This window comes from Opisthorchis viverrini (genome assembly GCF_000715545.1).
Source record: "Opisthorchis viverrini unplaced genomic scaffold opera_v5_299, whole genome shotgun sequence".
NCBI classification, from domain to species: Eukaryota; Metazoa; Platyhelminthes; class Trematoda; order Opisthorchiida; family Opisthorchiidae; genus Opisthorchis; species Opisthorchis viverrini.
The window spans coordinates 547,866-570,800 of record NW_008751960.1 but is presented as its reverse complement, the minus strand read 5'-3'; the positions used below and the strand labels follow the sequence as shown (position 1 = coordinate 570,800).

Genomic DNA, 22,935 nt, shown 5'->3' with positions numbered 1-22,935 from the left:
ATATATATAGGCTGAAATATTCTGTCTAGTTGGTGGTGGAATTACTGGATTTGTCCTCAACAACTCCACTGAGCTCGCACTTTTGTTCTAACTAGCAGAATATATTAGGGCATTGTGGCTACGACACGAGCGTTCAGCTGTATCACCCTTTTGGTGCCTAGCTGCCACCCAAAGCGAGAACGATGGCTGCGATACCGCCAAGTTGCCCAAGCCTAGGAAGGAGAAGTTGGGAGGCAGAGGTCGGGTTCGAACCACGGACCGGTCGGTAAATTCGCACTCTAACCACTCAGAAATCTCGCCCCACCTACGACGTATTAACATTAGATATTTTATGAAAAAACTATTGGGTGTGGATGGGAAGGTTAATCTATTCTTCAGAGATTCCGTTGAATTCCAGTTGAGTCCACGATGGCGACAACGCAGGGCACTATTTTTCTAAAAACTTCAAGATAGCCTGTGCAACTGTGCGTTGCAGCCCAATAACAGAGCTTCCTCACATTCTTCCTCACTTTTGTTCCTGACAAATCACAAGGTTAGGATGCTTTCGGCGGTGCTTTTGTCACTAGTCTGAATTATCGGGCCTACCGATCCCATTGACCGACTGCAATATTAACACAAACACACGAGTACACATTTCGCGCCACATCCAACCTTATTCTACACACATGTTACGCCAGAGTTACCCTGATGGGGTGCAGGAAGATAAGCATTTTTGGTAATTCAATTTGCCATATGACTGGCATTGTTCACGAGAACTGATTAAAAAGAGATGCTGATAATCGGGAGACGATTAGATCTCCGCCGTGACCTTGGTGCTCGCAATATTGAAACAATCAATCGTTCGTAGGGTAGTAAGTTGTTTGTCCACTGAAAGAATTCGAAAGAAGTGAGTGGGAAGTTCTGGTGATTATTTCAGCTGAAATCAAATTCCAATGCTGTGAGAGAGCTTTAAGATATACGAACATGGTTCAGATAGTGACAGACTGGTATTTGAACTATTTCCATTTTTTTAGCCTTAGTAGAATATTCACAATTTCGACCATTTTTCTTTGCAGTTCCTTTGTGTCACTGAGAAATGGATGGTCTGTGACGACCAAAATTTCAAGTGTTTTCGCAAAACATGGCCATTCTGACCTGCAGCTTGTTTACTGGTGATATTTTAGAAGGGTGCTATATGATCTCCGCTGACTATTTGGCCCGGAAACTCAGTTTGTGGTTTGGGAGGTGACCTACATAAGAATACATTCTACAGGTCTTCTGACAATAATCCACTGTCACGCCGTAATCACTGCGGGTACAGTCAAATTTGAGATAGCTCAAATATCGAACTTTCGAAAGGTTACACTGGTTACACCGGTTATTTATGATTAAACATCTACCTCAATTCCCACCAGCGAACCCCATCAAGGGAGTTTCAAACGCTGGATATTTATTTGGAAGAAAGAGATGTGATATGCTACAAAGATGAAATGTCTGGAATGACGTTTTTTCTGTATTTCATAATTCCGTCAGACACAAATAAAATAAGCTGCAACTGAACGCCAAAAATAGGAAGAATTGCATTACCGAGGCGACAATGTGCAAACTTGCGAATACCAGTTTTGTAAAAGCAAACTCAGGTCAATAAACGGAACACTTCTTACCCCGGAATTCCAAATGCCTCTGCAGTGTGAAACGGTAAGTCGAGTAGAACATGTCGTAGTGTATCTGAAATGATGTCCAGTTTTCGGCGCTGGGCTGACGTGACGCTACCGGGTAGAGCACGTCACCTCTGAGCTTATGCGAAAGTCTTCCACTCATATCTACCATTATTGTCAGAGATGATTGCAGACGCTTTTGGATAGAACGGGACAAATGTTTGACCTTCAACAGGAGTTTGAATGAAACGGATTCGTCGAGCCATAGGAAGGACCTTTCGGGTGTAATTTGCGGTTCTGGCTGTACGCCTGTTGCTGGTATGAAGAGAGTTGAAACTTTTGTATAGCAGTGAGAACATAGTGGCTTAGGATGCCAGATTTAGGCAGACAGCAACTACCTGCTACAACTATAACCCATCAGATAATTAGAGTGTTCCAAGTGCAACCTCAACATGAACATGTTATGGGTAACACTTTTTTGGTATTTATGGATTTTTGACCATTGGATTGATGAGCAAGATAGAAACCCATCAATAGTGGACAAAATGTTGTAGCCATTTCACTAAATTCCAGTATCGTCTATTTGTCAAGACCACGCCCACGAAATAAAAAGTCAGGCGTTAAAACTAGCAGGAAATGAAAGTGAACATAAATAGGAATTGTTCCAAAAGCTTGTGAAATTGGTAGCTTATTCAATCATGGGAATGTATGCTGAGCAGTAAAACGCTGCGCAGAACAAAACATGCGCTGTTAAATTTTTTAGCGACACAAATAGTGTTTCGGTAGTCAAGACTGGCGCGTTAGACAGAAAAGCCAGTCATACAGGGTGAATGGTTGGAGGCTCTGACGGCAGTGGGCAGTCAGCGCCCAGAATTTCGCGTACAGGTACCTAGCGCGTGTGTAACTTAGAGTGATGAGCAGTCTTGGATTTCTGAGAATGAATTTGGAAAGCTTCAGTAGTGGACTGACAAAACCAGATTTCACAACTTAATGTGATGAACGGCATATTAACTAAAATATTAGCATCACAATCAATCCCACCAGAACGTAGGCCACATAGGAGGAAGAATTCAAGAGCATCGTACTTCTGCTTCGTCTCGCTACGCGAAGTCACTCCGCACCCATTCAGTGCTACGTTCACGTTTTTTACTGCTGCTTGATGACAGAAGACGATCAGGTTAGGCAGAATGAGAAACTTCGGAATAAGTGCTATTATCTCTCCAGAACAAAAGCTGTTCAGATACTGAATGCATTTTTCGGGTTCTCTAGGTACCCGAATTAGGTGAAGTAATCGGGTAGATTGCATGACTTGAATGGTCTGCGAGGTATACACTCAACTCTCAGATTGTTGGACAATGTTCTGGTTACGACAATTAGATCCTAAACAGGTTGTACCTAAGGTTGTTGTACAGGTTGTACCGGAGGTGCAGAACAGCAATATTCACCTGAAGAAATGCATGCTCTTGAGACAAGATCACTGAAGCCACGAGCAATGAAGCGACCTACTCTTGCAAATCACCGTCATTATTAGATAGATTGTTGCCCAACGTAGCCACCATCTCTCCCTGGTATTCGTCTCTCTATCTTCAGCCCGCATAGGAAGACCGAGCTATATAACGCCCGAGCCAGGTGATAGCTATTTGTCCTATTGATTACTTACTTAGGCCTCAGCTTTATGTACGCATTCCGTTGCATCCGGAATTTTGTGTTCGAGCTTTTGATTGCGAAGCCCCTTATCACTCTTCTGCGAGGATGCTCATAAGTTGGATTTCATTTGTTGAACGTACCCTATCCTTAACGGCTATCTCACTTATGAGTGAAATATAGCGGGATTGGCTGGATTCAGGCAGGTCTGTTAATCTCGGTACCAATAATCTACCGAGGCACCGGCTGCGCTTCATCTGGATTCACGTATACGGGTTAGGCAGTTGCAACATTTACTGATAGCAGTTGAAAACGTTTCCTTTGAAGGTGAAGGGCCTATCTAAACAAGGTACTGAGGAAAGAATTTAGACGGGGAGCCTAGTTCCCAGAGTGAGCGCCAAACTAAGATTTTATGCAGCCAATGACGAGCAATAAAGTAGTGCTTGTAGAAGCAAATTTGATTCTGAATGAAGAGCTTGCGGAAGACTTCTAGAAACTCTTTCTGTTTGATCAGCGGTGTCTCAGAAAAGTTGCGCAGGTCTGGTGGGAAAATCAGATCAGTAATGCCGAAGTATGCCAGGTGGTACTTCAGGAAAGTTCACACCCCATCGTCAGATTAGCTCATCACATTGCAGTTTACTCTGCTTAGGCCACGTGCTTTGTATGCCAGGCGGCCGCTTGCCTAGCAGAGCACTCTTCGCTCATCCTTGTGTCGGGTGGGGACGATCTATGGGAGTTTGATTCATGGCTTGGCAACGAAAGTCCTTACTGGCCAACTCGATCGCCTTGGTGACTGTCGTTTTCCGGATGTGAAACTCGTGACCAGACAAACCAAGGATTAGTGACCCCGACATGTATGGCTGTGCCATAGACCAAATGGAGGCCTTGCATCACAGTTACCGCTTTCACAACACGACTCCCAATTCCAGTCATAATGGATCCATCTGTCGTCAATGTGCGGGGTGGGCCATCATCTCGAACAAGTAGCCATCATTAATTTATTTCCTTATCATCGGCTAACGAGGCTGTAGCCACTGAGACCATCGCACTCCGCAAGCTTCCTGGGCTGAAAAGCATGACAGGACTCAATTGATCTTAAATACCTTTTCAACTGCGGCCGTAGCGGGGAAATGCGAACTAAAGTAACGGTTTCTGTGACGCACGGAGCCCAGTAGCTGCGCAATGCTCTTAGCTGCAAAACCTTTACAAGTGGAGTAGAACGTTTTGCTCCAGAATGTTGCAGTTTGTTTCGTATGTGCTCAAACCAAAAGCCAATCTCACCTACGTTCATATTCTTGCAGCTCACCAAAATTCATTATCCAATGGAGCAATCATAGATCTGGCGGAAAAGTCTGGTGCAATAATTCCCCAGCGCCGCTGAAACCCGGGGATGCCCAAATGGGGCTCACAAATTTGGACTGGTACTCCCAACTCAATTGCCCGATTACTTTAGTCCATCAGAAACACGTCATAGCCTTCAAAAATTCCATTCCATTGTGCGACTACTGAGCGGCGTGACGCACAGTTGAAAGATCAGCGATCAGTTCAGGAAACCAATTAACAAGGTTGTATAACAGGGGTCATAAAAGGGTTGAACTGGGGTAATCGGTATAAATTGATTTGTGTCCCATTCACATATCACCACGGTAAATCCTTACTGGATACCCCTGTACTGGTGTACCGAGCAAGGAGGGTATAGTAAGACCCTATCGTACTATACGTTGAAACTGTCAAACGAGAGTGACGTGAATATGAATTCTTCAAAGCCCGTAACCACCTACGATTACCTGCTATCGCTCCTTTATTCGTCGGAAATATGCACCGTTCGCTGATTAAAATGAACTAAAAATTTTACGAATGAACTGAATTAGAGAATTTGATTGGACTCTGGGTGTTTCCAGATGCTCAGTAGTCTACCTTAGCACAATTCCCCTCGTTTACTCGGTGAAAAGTTGTAAAACTATCCTCGGTATGCCTCAGTAACTGCCTGAAAAATTGCACATTCTCAAAATGTCAAGTTTATGTTGTTATTTTGATTTGATCATGTAGCGGTGAACCTGGTCAGTTTATTCGTATACTATAAGACACTTTATGAGAACTCCGTGTAGAGATTTTGTCCATGCATGGGAGTAAATGGAAGAAGCGAGTTTGACCCTTTTATGTTTTTTCTCAGTTTTCGTATAATACAGTTTGAGGTATGTCAAACGTGGGTGTGAGAGTAGCACTCAAGATAGACATTGGGGCCTCCTCGGAAAAAGCCCTTCTCAAAGGAGCTATGATGTTATGATGGGTAACATACGGGGGTGGGCGGGATCGATAAGGAATAGTTAGATACATTTCAGAACGTTTCAAAACAGCACATGTGGTTAACCATCAAAATGGGTATGCTGAAGCCATCCTTGGAATGAACAATGCGTACCAAATCGATATCGAATTTAAGAACCACGAAAAGTTCGGCAAACGTGTAGAAAGGGTGATAATTAGAGAAAGTTGTAATGATTCTGACGTTACGGCTACCATAGGCAACTCTTTAATGTGCGAACTTCTCCGCACAGTGAAAAAGGGGGACGACACAAATACACTTAGTTGCAAATCAATTTGGTTTTCATGGGAGACAGTTGAATCTCTTGGAGTGAAACATCTTGAAGCCCAGTTGGTGAATGGACCTCATAGGCAACGGCAAGCACTAAGAAGCCGGTGAGTGTATGTCTACATTGTTATGTTGGTCTGTGTGTGACTAGGTAAGGCCAGTCTCCATTCTATCCGGGAAAAATTATTCTGGTGAGTCCATACAAAAACAGAGAAGCACTGGACTCAAGATTCACTCTTATTAGAGCCAATCAGCAGTGCATATCCACGGCTGTGCTGGGTTTGAACCTCGGAAGTCAGACGTGCCGGGGCGGGCTTTACCACATTGACAGAACTTGCGCTGTTACAGGGGTCAACAACCAAATTCGAAAAGATATAAAAGACTGTAGCTGGGAATTCGAGAGAAATGGCGTTAAGGTTTCATTGTTTGACTCGGCCCCCTGTCGTGACTGGTACCCGTTACATTTCGCGGCTCCTAATACTCAACTTATTATTCCGGCAGAGAGAGAACGACCAAATCCACCACTCATACTATTCAACAGTTATCATATTATCAACATAGTGGCACCCAGAACTCAGTACTGTGTGAAGACTAAATAACAGTAACCCCGTGGTCCGATAAGAGCTTCGACGGATCGGCCGAATCCAGTGTCTTCTGAAGGTTGGTGTCTCCAGAGGGAGACCTGTAATAAAATCAACCCGGAGAAAAACACCGAAGTGACTTCTGTTCTTTTAGCTTAGTTAGGTAAAAGTGCCGAAATGGATGATATCTGAAACGTGTTGTATGCGGGACTCACGTAAAACCAGCAGGTGGTAATCAATAGAGGTTGTCATGTGGTTCCCGTATAGCAAGTAGCATCTTGCAAGAGCTTTGCCTTGGTTTACTCCAGGGGCGATTTCCAACTTCGAACCCTTAACACTCAAACGCTTCACTGGGTCGTAGATTATAGACCACTTTACGTGAAAGGCTGAGCGCTTATCAGCTGAGAAGTCGCAAATCACATCCTTCTTCTTAGGCGAGTTCATGAGCGGTATGTCACCAGATAATTTCATGTGAATCGGATTGTCTGGAAAGTAGAAAAATATATTAAGATGCCACAAAGTTACCTGAGTCTCACAGCTTTCGGAAAGCATGCCGAAACTGTGTGCTGCTTCGCTTTTATTCAGTTAAATATTAGAAAACCAGGAGAGCCACGGATGGAAACCAAGTATTAATGCTATATTTTCTCAATTCTTATTCTTTCAGAATTAAGAAAAAACAACTGTTCTGTTGTTTTCACCTCGATGCCTTTTGATGCAGTCCGAAAACGAGTCAAAAATGTTCATTTGTACATAGCTGAAAATCACATGCATCCATGCTTTTATAACCCTAAACGAGGTGGTGCCTCTCTGACCAATAGCACACATTCAGTCCTAATTCGGCATACGGAGACACGCGACACGGAAGAGAATTCCTGGAAGCATGGTACTCCATGGCAGATTCGATCAACCGTTGCGTCGAACTGGATCCAATTTACGCACCTCTACGTGCAAAAGACCAACATCTCAACCGGAACATTCAAGCAGGACCGAATATTGGATTCACAAAGAAACGAGGAACTCCTCGGAGTCAAATCAATAAAGGTCACAAGCCGGAACTCGGAAGGACAAACGCCACTACAACATCGACCAGACTACGAGGGCGAGGGATGCTAAGCTCAAAGTTCACGTAGGCATCGGCGAGTGAGGACACGGGATGACAGAACAACCAATGGAACCGCCCGACCGAACAACTAATCGCGGTCAAAGGTCATCCCCGGCTACCAGCACGTATATAAACACACGTAACACTACTGAACGCACAACCACTAACCCACCGCTACGCACAACTACGCTCCCCAATAACGCACTGATGATGTCCCATCGATTGGTGATGAAACGTTTGCAATCAAACTGCCCAGCTCAGCGAACAAACCAACGACCATCTACGCTACCTGAGCTACAGACATTTACCTCTATAGAAAACATGCATATATGCTCAAAAGTGATCTTTTAATCAGATTGCTATTTAACCCTACGGTCGGTTCCAGGGACTAGAACTTTCTGACGAGCTCCAAGCGGGGAAAAATTGTTAATGAATACTCTAAGGGTTTTAAGTACCTGCTCCACCTAATTGCCATGCGCAATAATGAGTTGCTTGACGGACCGTCGGTCATGTTATCGCATGATCCTATTTACCTCACTTACGGATCGTTCTTGATAGGCCCGTTTTAAGTAACTTCATTCTTTCTATTGCGTCCAATATTCATTCTGAGTCACCCTGGCGTTCACAGAATCGTCGTGACGAAAAGTTAACTTCATATCTGGAGACGTGCACTAGTTGGTCACGATGGCGGTAACAGATTACAGATGATGAAGAGGCCTTATGCTTGATACTTCTAGCATGTCTTGGAAGAAGTAGAAGCTGTCTATCTCAAACAATTTATGAGTTCGTAGAATGATTTCTGTATCACTGTTTTAGTCGTGCGACATTCTTCACACCCTATCTTAATAATTTTACTTATTGTTTTCTGGTTCCATAGAAAATGTGCATAGTGGGTGAAAAAATATTTAACAAATTGTGTTCTGGGTACGCACTCCATGGTATGAATTAATAGATATGGTCGTTTATTTATTACTCTATCTTTCCAAGTCAGTTCTTTGTGAATCGGAATAGAGCAAAGAAGCCTAGTCATTTTGAGACCGTTCGTAATAATACTCCACGATCCCTGAACTAGCTGGAAAAAACGTCACTCGATACCACCTTCGGTATTCAAACCAGACTAGTAAGATCCCGAGAACTTTAAGAGCCTTAGTGAAGTCGACTTTAGCTTTGGTGAAAGCCATTTCAGACGCTGGGTATGACGCACTCTGTGATATGTTGCAATCTCTTTGATAGCAAACGAAATTACTTCTGTCACAGTACAGTCACGGTCAATACAACAGTCAAAAACGCTTTCTATTCTGATGATTGGAAACTCTTAGACAAGATATGGCATCCTAAGGGACAAAATTACCACCACTTTATTGTTTGGGTGGATAACCATTAAATAACAAAGTAATATTCATTGCACATTGCCTTTTGCCAGGTGTCATTTTGATTCCGGTATTCTAGAGACTACAGTTGGTAAAAAAATAGATGTGAAAGCCAAATCAAAGAAGAAATAGGAGTCGTTTCAACGCGCCCAGACAATGTGATGAAGCTCCCAGGAGAATTCCAAGGCTTTGCTGAAAATTTCATGGCATTCGTAGTGTTTTGGAACATTTTGGCTCGAAGCGAATATTGTCATTATCCGCGGTACTCTAGCTGGTTATTTACAAGAATCCTCAAACAATCAGCCAAATCAAGAGAATCTAAGGACATTAGCTGAAGCGTGCATATATATATATATATATATATATATATATATATATAATTGTGTCACCACATCATTCTATTATATGTATGATATATTATAGCATTATTTATCACATTCACAAAAAAGCTGTTCTGCTCACTAATCTTCATATGGATCGATGGAACTGTTCATTTGTGTTCCATAAACCTGTACCATTAAATTCACTTTCGACTGAACACAGCCACAACCAACCAGAATCATGTCTTCCTTATTTGCCGGATTTGGAGCACTTAGCTGTTCGCATTTCTTTAATTCAGGATTCGGAATGCAGAGCACTAATAAGCGCAACTGAGCACAAAACAGACAGCCGCGTACACATTGCAAATGATGGAAGGCTTATCTTGCCTGAGATGGAAAAGTCGTGTGCCTTGTGCCTACTTAGATAACGCCCGTAGATTTTGAGTTGAAATGCCGATACTGAATATTGGTCTATAGAGTTACGCATTCAACGAAAATGCACCTAATTTGGTTGTTGATTAGTGCATTCGTACAAGGAACGATACATTTATGTATTCGTAAGAAGTGCGCCTCATCGAGCTGAGTTCAATGTGACAAAAAGTTTCCTTCCTCACAAGTTCGGCATATCGATTATAATCATCAAATGGGATACTGTGATGAAGAGGCAAATGTCAATTTCATATCTTTCTCTCCCACTTGAAACGACAAATCTAACTAGTCCTGGTGTCACTACGATGATGGCTTCCAGCATCGTTATTCACTGAAAACAAAAATTACATATCTTGCGGCTGCTATGAGTAACCAGAACGCAGTTCGATAAAGGGTGCGTTATGTAATTGATCCATTGGAAATGATCATCCGAGTATCGGGTGCAAACGAACACTGAAGTGCTGAGAGTGAGGATAAAGCAGTCGGACTGAATTGAGGCAAAGATTAAATGATGCAAGGTCACTAGTCTGTGGAGAATTTATGCGACTGCCTGTCCTTCCTGCTCTGTTAAAATGTATTGGCTTTGGGACAACAGAAGCCCGTACAAAGTCCCTTCCGTCGACCCCTGCCTATGGACCTAGTGCACGCTTCAGGGTGCCAAATAAGCCCTCCGCCTGGCCGTTTGGCTGTGGATGAAACGATGGTAAGTATGCATGAATTACATCATACTTCCGAAAAAACTCTGCGAACGCCTATAATGTGAACTGACTGCCGTTGTGGTCTCTGGCATACCATAGGACTGAAAAGCCGCCGGGATTCCAGGGCTTTAGTAAAAGTTGTGGGTTTGTTCACTGGAAGAATTCCTGGCCGCTTGCTATAGGCGTCGAATATGACCAAAAAATGTTGGTCACCTGTTGAACCTGAATAGTCGGCTGTGGCCATGACCGTAGGTAGGTTTTCAGGTAGCTGCTCAACCACACAGCAAGAGTTGGCGAGATCTGGTGACCTGCTTAATGTGGGAGCCGTCCAAAAACCGATAAAGTGTCTTCATCCTATTTTTTCTTCGAAACTGAATCAGTACTGCTTGTTTAGCCTCTTTGAATATAACAACGCGTTCGGAAAACAAAAGGCATACATCGGCTAATGATAGTGCGTCACGCCGGTTGAAGTAAGTTCTCAAGGTTTCTTGTTGGCAGGTACGGGGTCACTGACTGCGGTGGTACCTGATGACTACTGCAGCACAGGGTCTTGGTCAGCAGCCTGGCGGGAGGGTCCAATTAGTTCCGACATTAAGCGGCTCCAAGGTATTGTCCTCTGCTTCTTGTCTGCTTGAATCAGTCAGACACAACAGTGCGTTGCCTTGCCCGGGACTGGTTGTGGACTCATCCCAGAAGCGGAGTGGCACAGCGCTTGAGATTGTTGACGCCACACAACAGAATTCTCTTCGTTGAGCCAAACACAGTAAGCCCACTACAACATCGACCAGACTACGAGGGCGAGGGATGCTAAGCTCAAAGTTCACGTAGGCATCGGCGAGTGAGGACACGGGATGACAGAACAACCAATGGAACCGCCCGACCGAACAACTAATCGCGGTCAAAGGTCATCCCCGGCTACCAGCACGTATATAAACACACGTAACACTACTGAACGCACAACCACTAACCCACCGCTACGCACAACTACGCTCCCCAATAACGCACTGATGATGTCCCATCGATTGGTGATGAAACGTTTGCAATCAAACTGCCCAGCTCAGCGAACAAACCAACGACCATCTACGCTACCTGAGCTACAGACATTTACCTCTATAGAAAACATGCATATATGCTCAAAAGTGATCTTTTAATCAGATTGCTATTTAACCCTACGGTCGGTTCCAGGGACTAGAACTTTCTGACGAGCTCCAAGCGGGGAAAAATTGTTAATGAATACTCTAAGGGTTTTAAGTACCTGCTCCACCTAATTGCCATGCGCAATAATGAGTTGCTTGACGGACCGTCGGTCATGTTATCGCATGATCCTATTTACCTCACTTACGGATCGTTCTTGATAGGCCCGTTTTAAGTAACTTCATTCTTTCTATTGCGTCCAATATTCATTCTGAGTCACCCTGGCGTTCACAGAATCGTCGTGACGAAAAGTTAACTTCATATCTGGAGACGTGCACTAGTTGGTCACGATGGCGGTAACAGATTACAGATGATGAAGAGGCCTTATGCTTGATACTTCTAGCATGTCTTGGAAGAAGTAGAAGCTGTCTATCTCAAACAATTTATGAGTTCGTAGAATGATTTCTGTATCACTGTTTTAGTCGTGCGACATTCTTCACACCCTATCTTAATAATTTTACTTATTGTTTTCTGGTTCCATAGAAAATGTGCATAGTGGGTGAAAAAATATTTAACAAATTGTGTTCTGGGTACGCACTCCATGGTATGAATTAATAGATATGGTCGTTTATTTATTACTCTATCTTTCCAAGTCAGTTCTTTGTGAATCGGAATAGAGCAAAGAAGCCTAGTCATTTTGAGACCGTTCGTAATAATACTCCACGATCCCTGAACTAGCTGGAAAAAACGTCACTCGATACCACCTTCGGTATTCAAACCAGACTAGTAAGATCCCGAGAACTTTAAGAGCCTTAGTGAAGTCGACTTTAGCTTTGGTGAAAGCCATTTCAGACGCTGGGTATGACGCACTCTGTGATATGTTGCAATCTCTTTGATAGCAAACGAAATTACTTCTGTCACAGTACAGTCACGGTCAATACAACAGTCAAAAACGCTTTCTATTCTGATGATTGGAAACTCTTAGACAAGATATGGCATCCTAAGGGACAAAATTACCACCACTTTATTGTTTGGGTGGATAACCATTAAATAACAAAGTAATATTCATTGCACATTGCCTTTTGCCAGGTGTCATTTTGATTCCGGTATTCTAGAGACTACAGTTGGTAAAAAAATAGATGTGAAAGCCAAATCAAAGAAGAAATAGGAGTCGTTTCAACGCGCCCAGACAATGTGATGAAGCTCCCAGGAGAATTCCAAGGCTTTGCTGAAAATTTCATGGCATTCGTAGTGTTTTGGAACATTTTGGCTCGAAGCGAATATTGTCATTATCCGCGGTACTCTAGCTGGTTATTTACAAGAATCCTCAAACAATCAGCCAAATCAAGAGAATCTAAGGACATTAGCTGAAGCGTGCATATATATATATATATATATATATATATATATATATAATTGTGTCACCACATCATTCTATTATATGTATGATATATTATAGCATTATTTATCACATTCACAAAAAAGCTGTTCTGCTCACTAATCTTCATATGGATCGATGGAACTGTTCATTTGTGTTCCATAAACCTGTACCATTAAATTCACTTTCGACTGAACACAGCCACAACCAACCAGAATCATGTCTTCCTTATTTGCCGGATTTGGAGCACTTAGCTGTTCGCATTTCTTTAATTCAGGATTCGGAATGCAGAGCACTAATAAGCGCAACTGAGCACAAAACAGACAGCCGCGTACACATTGCAAATGATGGAAGGCTTATCTTGCCTGAGATGGAAAAGTCGTGTGCCTTGTGCCTACTTAGATAACGCCCGTAGATTTTGAGTTGAAATGCCGATACTGAATATTGGTCTATAGAGTTACGCATTCAACGAAAATGCACCTAATTTGGTTGTTGATTAGTGCATTCGTACAAGGAACGATACATTTATGTATTCGTAAGAAGTGCGCCTCATCGAGCTGAGTTCAATGTGACAAAAAGTTTCCTTCCTCACAAGTTCGGCATATCGATTATAATCATCAAATGGGATACTGTGATGAAGAGGCAAATGTCAATTTCATATCTTTCTCTCCCACTTGAAACGACAAATCTAACTAGTCCTGGTGTCACTACGATGATGGCTTCCAGCATCGTTATTCACTGAAAACAAAAATTACATATCTTGCGGCTGCTATGAGTAACCAGAACGCAGTTCGATAAAGGGTGCGTTATGTAATTGATCCATTGGAAATGATCATCCGAGTATCGGGTGCAAACGAACACTGAAGTGCTGAGAGTGAGGATAAAGCAGTCGGACTGAATTGAGGCAAAGATTAAATGATGCAAGGTCACTAGTCTGTGGAGAATTTATGCGACTGCCTGTCCTTCCTGCTCTGTTAAAATGTATTGGCTTTGGGACAACAGAAGCCCGTACAAAGTCCCTTCCGTCGACCCCTGCCTATGGACCTAGTGCACGCTTCAGGGTGCCAAATAAGCCCTCCGCCTGGCCGTTTGGCTGTGGATGAAACGATGGTAAGTATGCATGAATTACATCATACTTCCGAAAAAACTCTGCGAACGCCTATAATGTGAACTGACTGCCGTTGTGGTCTCTGGCATACCATAGGACTGAAAAGCCGCCGGGATTCCAGGGCTTTAGTAAAAGTTGTGGGTTTGTTCACTGGAAGAATTCCTGGCCGCTTGCTATAGGCGTCGAATATGACCAAAAAATGTTGGTCACCTGTTGAACCTGAATAGTCGGCTGTGGCCATGACCGTAGGTAGGTTTTCAGGTAGCTGCTCAACCACACAGCAAGAGTTGGCGAGATCTGGTGACCTGCTTAATGTGGGAGCCGTCCAAAAACCGATAAAGTGTCTTCATCCTATTTTTTCTTCGAAACTGAATCAGTACTGCTTGTTTAGCCTCTTTGAATATAACAACGCGTTCGGAAAACAAAAGGCATACATCGGCTAATGATAGTGCGTCACGCCGGTTGAAGTAAGTTCTCAAGGTTTCTTGTTGGCAGGTACGGGGTCACTGACTGCGGTGGTACCTGATGACTACTGCAGCACAGGGTCTTGGTCAGCAGCCTGGCGGGAGGGTCCAATTAGTTCCGACATTAAGCGGCTCCAAGGTATTGTCCTCTGCTTCTTGTCTGCTTGAATCAGTCAGACACAACAGTGCGTTGCCTTGCCCGGGACTGGTTGTGGACTCATCCCAGAAGCGGAGTGGCACAGCGCTTGAGATTGTTGACGCCACACAACAGAATTCTCTTCGTTGAGCCAAACACAGTAAGCAACGGTTGGTGATCGGTCAGTAAAGTAAACTGGAGCACACAGAGATTTTCACGAAACTTTGACGGCAAACATAGTTGTCGAAGCTTCCATATTTACCTTACTGTAATTGCATTCTGCTGGTTTCAGGAATCTGGATGCACATGCAGTGGATTTATGACTGTTGTCGGGAAATTTACATTAATCACTGAACCAACAACAGAGTTCGAAATATCTAACGGCACAATGATTTCCAGTAGCGCATTTTAGTGGATGAGAAGCAAATCGGGAATCAGCATGGATTTGATAGAGTCAGTGGCCCTCTCGCATGCTTCTGATCATACCCACTTGTGGCTCGTGGTGAGTAGCTGGTTAGGTGGGTCATGGGTGTGATGCATGGCGGGCATAAAAGAGCTGTAGTGACTGATGAGACCGACTGTGGTTACTAGCGTACGTGTGATGACGTCAATGTTCTCCGGGTTTCATCACTGATGAAAAAGAGATACTTCATTGAAAGCATGAAGTTGCATGTTTCTTGGCACACTCTGAAGCCACACTTTTGAATACGGCCAAACGCGTAACCAAAGCACTGCCATAATTTGTCGTGGTTGAAACCCATGACAATCGTTTCTTCCAAACAGTTGGCGTTGCTTGAGGCACCTTTTAACACCCTATCCATGATACGTTGAAGTATGGCTGGAGCAGGCTTTACACAAAACGGCAGTCGCCTACACTGGAGCAAGCCGCTGAGCCGACAATGATATCGCAATTCTTCTTGTATATCGAAAAATACCAAATCACATTTTACTCCCTTCAAAATGCGAAAGTGGGTCAAAAATAATTTTCCCACCATCGGGTTCAGTGCGACTGAAATTGTGGGAATAATAATCATAAAGGACACCTGAGACTTTCAAGGACATCTTCACCCACCAAAACCTATGGTGAGGGTCAAGATCCGCTTTGAAGTTTGAAGGCGGTGTACATAGCACTGTCCAAGCAATTCATGCAATATTAGGACATACTCAGTAGATGCGGTCTATTAGTATCGTACCACAAACCAGGGACTATTGCCTCACAGGATGGGGTTCATTTGCAAAATTCTCCTAGCAAGGAGAGTGGAAATACGACAGTCTGAGTAAGTCCTTCATCTTTTTCTGTCGCATCAGTAATTTCTGGAGCATTTATGAATAACAATCCACTGCCCGATTTTATCTATATTTCTTGAACAAGTTCTCCCAGGATAGGTTTAAACAATCTAAATAGAACATAAATATACACAAAACCGCCAACCCCGTATCACGATTGTCGAATTTAGCATGCATGAAGTTTAAGGGTAGAAAGGCTCACCATGGAGGAGAGTTATTGAAATGTTAGCTAACTGGATATTGAAACTGGCGCAGCAGCAGTTTATCAGTAGGTGCAAAGTGCTAATGTACAACTAGGTGGCCTTTTCCAGCGATATACGTACGTAAACAGACATGAAGTAAAATTGTGGATACAATGCAAAATGAGGTTGCCTGATCGATATCTGGAGGATACTGTGAGAACAAAGAAAAAAGGAGCAGACGTTTTGACCACCATTGTGTATGTATATGTTGGTACATATGGCACAAGATTATGAGCACTGTTGAACTTATGCACTTACGCGTTCCCTAAACTCCCCTCGCACTTATGTTATGCAGCTGTATCTCCAAGCAAACATTACTCAGAGGGACACATACAAGGCATAAGCGTAACAGTCATACTTTTTGGCCCTATTTGAATGCATTTGCAGTCCCTTACCATATCCGTTTGGTTTTTTGGCTCGGAACTAACGAAAGAACACTTTTTACGGTTTCCGGTGCAAAATCAAGTGGTATAAAAACATATGTTAAATCATCAGGTAAACTCGTGCACGTTTAAACACAGACTTTCTGTGGGCTTGTTCACAAGAGTAGACGGAAAGTTTTTCATGCCACGATCCACTGTGAATAAGGGTCCCATAAACCATCAACAAATGAAGTCAACTTCTGCAGGCAGATACTGAAAGACCAAAATCATCTTCCTGTCCTTTATGCTCGAAAGAACTGGATACTATATTTGTCGTGCCGGAAAAAATGACAGTAAGCTCGTGACATTTTAACTTACTGAGAACAAGCATGACATGGAAAACTGATCCAAATTTAGTTCCTTTCTTTGAGAGAGAGCAAGTGATATTGCTTAGTTCCATTTCGGGGCCTGCAGTTCTCCACAACTCAACATGTGTCGCGACGGTTCGTCCATCGCTATCGAATCCGGGAAAATCTTTGTTTGAGCTGTGTGGCACAACAAGCGGTATGGACAGCGATATTTTGAGATCTGGGCGAGATGTGACGCACAGTGTGTAGAGCTTTTCCTGGGCAAACATCACCGGGAACTTCGGGAAAATTATTGGTTTTATATTTTCTAAAATACCAAAGGAATATTGATAACTTTAAATCAGTTTTCACGCAAGCAATGGGCAGCTGAACCAGCTAAACCTCAGTAAAATACATCGAATACACTCTTCTTCATGGGGCGCGGTCTCTTCCTGAAAACAGAGAAATGTCTGAGAACGGATGCTAAACCCGGAGGTGTCAACCAAATTTTATGTCCCATATCTAACTAATGTGATACGAATGATATTTATGGTTAATCAAAACGTTTAAGGAAGTTGCTACCATTCAGTACTTTTAGAGAGCTGGCCACGTCCGAAGGAATAATCAGGATGATATTAATCCGTGGTTTTTAATCTTAAAACAGAACGATCGCTCCTAGAGCATCCGAATTTCATCTGTCGCAGACAGCCTAGGGAGAGCCAGCTAATTTATACAGAAGAGCCTAGCTACATAGTTTATTTTTCTAAAGTGCTTGATTCCGGTTGGTTGGTGATCTTACTACAAAATATGTTCTCACCTTCATTATTAGGGGGAATTCGACACCGAATCCACCAACTACATCATTCCTTGTATACACTTAAAGAACGAGCATTTTCGTTAGAGTAAATTCTATCTAAATGCAATTTAAAGCATCGACTAACAACACTTTGGCGTGAACTCTTTATGATGGACATTGTTCAGTCGGTCTCGTCGCTGGTATCTGTGGAGGAACATTACTATGTCGAGAGAACAAAACTAGGTTCTAGGGGCGTGCATGCTTATTCATACAGTGACTTCCGGAAAGGACAATATATTGCATCGGTTCCACATTGAAGAGCAACCCTTGATTCGAATAAACATTTTAAATATTCCAATGTCTTTCATTGTGCCATTTCATCCAAAACCGACACCGCTTATTTGTAGACATCTTCATAAAACCTACTATTCAAGAATTCCAAGGTGAAGCCACAAAACGGTACTCTGTCCTATGTTTTTTTCACCAATGTGAACACTGCGTGATCATCCCTCAGCTGTATACATGTACCCCTATCATAGTGTCCTAAATAGCTGAGAGTAATTTTATTCGCAGTCTTGTTTAAAATGCCGCGGAATCTCCCTTACGCTATTAACGAAGTGCGCCAGTATATCTATCCTCATAATTTTGTGCAAGGTTACCCTTGTGTGTTTGCGCTTGAGTCCTGTGGTGAGCTTGGCATTCTGGTTGGAAAGTTCCTACTCACTAAAAAAATATCATCAGTGTTTCCGTTCAGCAAAGCGTTGAACTGGTGGTCTGGTGTTGAGTAAGGATGTGTTTATATATGTTTCTTCAGGCAAGGAAAACCTTCGATTATGACAATTCTTTTTCGGCTGGAAATCCTACCGGTTGGGCCGTAGATATGAGTCCTAAATAGTCGGTGAACAGATGATCTTTCGTCGTGACCTTTTCAAGTCGTACATTCTAGACTCTGCCGGCTTGTTCCTGCGGTTGATTTCGTCAATCCTTGTGGTTGTTTGACGATATGTTCCTCGGGACCTCCCATTGAGTTGGTGATCCCGTCATCGACTGATGAAAACAGCAGAGGGTAACATATTGCTTTTGATCAGTTCTGTCGCTGGCTTCTCCAAAGCGTCAATTGTTAGGCTATCAATTAGCAATTGGAGTTTAATCCACCGAAACGAATACAGCGATCTTGGCTTGCTCTACACTACCAGCCCATATATATCGGCAGCTGGTTTAACAACGGCGCGTTACGACATCATTATCAGTCTTCAATTATTTCTTATTTAACAGCTCATGTTTAGGTGGTATACTGTAATCAGACAGCCAGCACGCTGTGGAGTGCCATGATCCACCGATATGCTATGACTTGGTGGTTGGCAGCTTGTTCCACCTGGCAATCAAGTCATGAGTAGAGTATCTGGAAAATTTGGGGGCACCCGCCAGATTGACTGTTGTGTTGGAAAGCCTTTTGCTTTTTACAAACGATTTGTGACTGGATTACACGTTTTAATAGTAGATCACCATTCAGCAAGCTGTTGAAATTTTAGGGCAAGAAAATTAGTCAGCATCTTATTGACAGCCACAAACCTACAGGTGTTAACTCGGCTTATCTCAGATCGTTGTCCACATCCACGCCAGCTTTGTGTCCTCCATTTTATTCGCCCAAGGATGCTTGGAGTGATCGTCGTGCCAATCCATTCCTGACAAGGTTTTAATACTTGAGCCACTATCCTTCCTACTTGACGTCTGAACGAAATCACTGAATATTCACTTGCTCGAAGTATATCTTAACCTCAGTTTGAGCTGCTGTTCGGCTGATCTGCTCTGTGCATAATGCTTGGACTCGAGTGAACATTGGTCAATTAATAGTAGCATATACTGCCTTCGGGTTGGCTGACTAAATGTTTGGGACGTAACCTGTGTCTGCCGAATTCTCACGGACAGCCATTTTCAAATTTTTCTCAGTGTAAGTTGCTTAGGAGGAAATAGTGTGGCCGAATGGGACTCTACTTCACTGCTAAACTCGACGTGAGGATTAGAGTAATTGAGACATTTGAGGAAGCTGTTGACTTCTTCAAGTCTGATCCTAAAAGGTATCATCAATATAGCCTCATTGCATTACTCTGAAAAAGCATAAAAAACAAACGGTGAACATTCAGACACACTTATACCCTCGAATATTTAAATTGTTGCATCCGGCAGCAAACACGTCTTGGTTACTTCCAAAGTGTCCGCTCTGGGGATATTTGTATACATGGAATTGACATCAGAACCCAGGAGACCCCCGTAGTCTTAAAAGGGAACCTTTGCCGTCAGTTTTGTACGCATTCTGTGAGAGATTTTATTATGCGAGCTGAGAATCCAGCTAGAATATGTGTAGAGAAATCCTACAGACTGCTATAGGCTTTATTGAGACATGTCTCTTCGATTTTAGGCAGTCGTAGACTCATGTTAGTATATTTTTGGTATAACCGATGCTATTCGCCTTGCCATAAGTATTCCATTATAAAACTTACACTCCTACCAACTTCTATAGGGTTATTTAATTTTCAGAAGCCTTCTGTCTGATAGTTGTTGCATGGACCCCGGCAGATAGCCTTTCTTAATCATAATATTTGATGCTTTACCTTTATCTGCCTTCAGAATGGCGGTTTTAAGTTTTGTTTTTAACGCTATTCGGTCTAGCGGTGCAATGGGGTTCACCATGCTGAGACTCCATGAACGTGATCATTTGCACTCCTAGCTTCTTTGTTTAACATTCTGAACTCTGGTTTAAAGCTTTAGCTAATTTTTCCTACACACCTGAAGTGTACGTATTTTATTGCGGTGTTTTCACGAGTGTTGGATGTTAATAGTGTTCCACTTGCTCCAGTCCGAATTCAAACAAGTCAGGTGTAATACTGAGAGAGCCTGTCGCTCCAAATGTCTTTCGTAACTACACAAGTAGGTTTATTACGAAAGTTTGGCTTGTTGGACAAAGTTTAAAAAAGTTAAGCCTCATCCTGTGCTTGTAATACTTTCGAACAAGAGGGAAAATAGTAAAGATATCCGATTGATCAGCAAGAAGGTTACGTTACAAGTAGGCAGCTTATTTCTGGCCGCAGGTTGAAAACCCTTGATTAGACGATCACTGACGATTTTAAAGCGGGACTTACTGAGGACCGTCAAGTTGAAGCGAATCCGGAAGTCCTTTGCACTTGGATGCTGACAATAAAAACCGGAGCTTTGCATGTTTTCACCTAAAATTCTCCAGCTGCTTGATCTGGCTTGAATAATTGGCTTCGGATCGTTTGGATCAGGAACTACATTCACTTGTTTCCTTTGCTCGGTTACACAAAACATCTTCGTTGTGCTGTATACATATTTGTCACCCTTAAGATAGAGCCAGGGACCACCTGGTGGGTAATAAATTTGAGGGTAAACACAGCAATTAAGGTGTAATCGTCATTATTTCCTTCAGTAACGCTTCTGGTAGAAACGTGGGCCGTTGCACTGCGTCAAAAAGAAGCCCACAAAACACAATGCTTCCAAAAGACAGTACAGTCAAACATCAGTTTACACATCCATAAAATTTATGCGCGTGGTTTGTTATTGGGAAGATAACCGAATATCGTCTCGAATTAAACATGATGCGACCTCTGTGTATCACATTCAGTTGAAGAAAATTATAAGAGATTTATTCGGATCGGCATCAATATGGCTTGAAAATGTGTATATCATTTCAGATATTTATAGCAACAGCGTAAAACCAGCATATTACAAATTCACTTTATTTGGGTTGATTACTATACTGAAAAGATGGGAGTTTGAAGTGGGTCAGGGATCTGGTCCCAATTTACCAAAAGGATTTAAACAATCAGAACACTATCGAGATAGGCAGTAATCTGCAATTTCCGGTACTACCATTCAAACCATCTTCATTTGCTTACAAGGGATTGATGACAAGTGTGCATTTTTAGTAAGCTTATACGCTTTGTTGTCATATCGAATTCTCATTAATCCCTATCACATTGTACGTGATAAGACATCACAGTTTGAGACACGTGGAAGAGAATCACCGAAACATAGTAACTGATAGCTCAACTATGCTGTCCTTGAAAACTTGGACCCTGAGTCTAGTTGAGATTTTCACATTTGCTGGCGAATCGAAGTAAAACTTGAACTAAGGCAAAATATATAATCTCATCGTTACCTTTCACTTTCCTCAGTGAAGATATCCCCATGAACACTATGTGGAAAGGGTGAAGCATTTTTCTCAGTCGGTTGCAACTAGAAAAGTCTTCGTTTGGTTTTGGATGGTCTATACTCCCCGAAAATGACAGAATTGAAGCTGACTAATATTGCAAGTATTTTTATCAGCGGCTGCGTAACATGAAACCTACCACCGCGGGATCTTGTAGCTGGTTTAGAACGGACCTCATTGACCTTTCTAATCAGGTTTGTATTGATGAATATAGGAAACTTGCCCTCCATTCAAAGCCCATTGAGAGAAACCGTACATTTTCATCGAAATTAAAACACTATTGTTCTACGACCTCATTAAGTCCCGGAGTTATTACAATGAATAAACGAGATTACATCGTGGCGGCACTCGCCGTTTTGTAGTGGACAGATCAGACCGTGCGAAGTCTACAAAGTAGAACAGGCAATTTCACGAGGAATAAAATGATTGCCATCAGATAGCCTGAGTAACATATGCATCATATCGCAACTCAGGCTTTGAGAGTCGGAATTTTCTCATCTATATGGTTTCTTGAACGTTCATAGGAAAGAAATCCCACTGTGTCTATGGTGGGAGCACCACAACTAAAACAACCTCAATGAGAAGTCAGACCCGATGAATTCATTAGATCCACGTAGGTACTACTACGGTCAAAGGATACTTTTACTGAAATAATCCGCAACCACACGGTGTCATCTGATGCCTGTCAATTTTTTGCAAATGAACCGCCTGAAAAGACAAGGCAAGTGAACAGGATCCCGAGGTAGGCTTTCACACCGATCAACTCAAATATTTTCTGGGGTTTCCTTTTCCTTCAATGGCAACTTATCTAGTGATGTGACAATGGAAAAGTCACTTTCTTCTTCTTTGTGTTCGAAATCATGGTCCTTTGGTCATGTAGTATACGGTGTCTGTCATTTTGATTGATTCATATGTAAGCATTGGTGATGAACAACCTTGCTTACTGGGCTTTGGCTCATGAGCTTTGTTTCTTTTTTCCATCCACAGAAATTGTCGTGAACACCTGTCTTCGGAGAATCACTGTCCCCTGGTGCTTCCATAGCGTGCATATTACAGTCACAGTCTAATTTGGGCAGCCCGGG

General features: G+C 42.6%; 2 protein-coding genes across 2 annotated transcripts in view; one reads left to right on the top strand and one right to left on the bottom strand.

The window, feature by feature from the left end:
- The window catches only part of T265_09758 (hypothetical protein), a gene marked incomplete at both ends in the record, with an annotated part of 37,358 nt that extends 30,354 nt beyond the window's left edge, over nucleotides 1-7,004 (bottom strand). The window contains one exon of the mRNA XM_009175929.1: nucleotides 6,668-7,004. Within this exon, the coding sequence (XP_009174193.1) occupies nucleotides 6,668-7,004 (337 nt within the window). The remainder of the gene's footprint in view (nucleotides 1-6,667) is intronic.
- Nucleotides 7,005-7,605: 601 nt separating this feature from the next.
- The window catches only part of T265_09756 (hypothetical protein), a gene marked incomplete at both ends in the record, with an annotated part of 60,819 nt that continues 45,489 nt past the window's right edge, over nucleotides 7,606-22,935 (top strand). Inside the window, one exon of the mRNA XM_009175927.1 lies at nucleotides 7,606-7,893. Within this exon, the coding sequence (XP_009174191.1) occupies nucleotides 7,606-7,893 (288 nt within the window). The remainder of the gene's footprint in view (nucleotides 7,894-22,935) is intronic.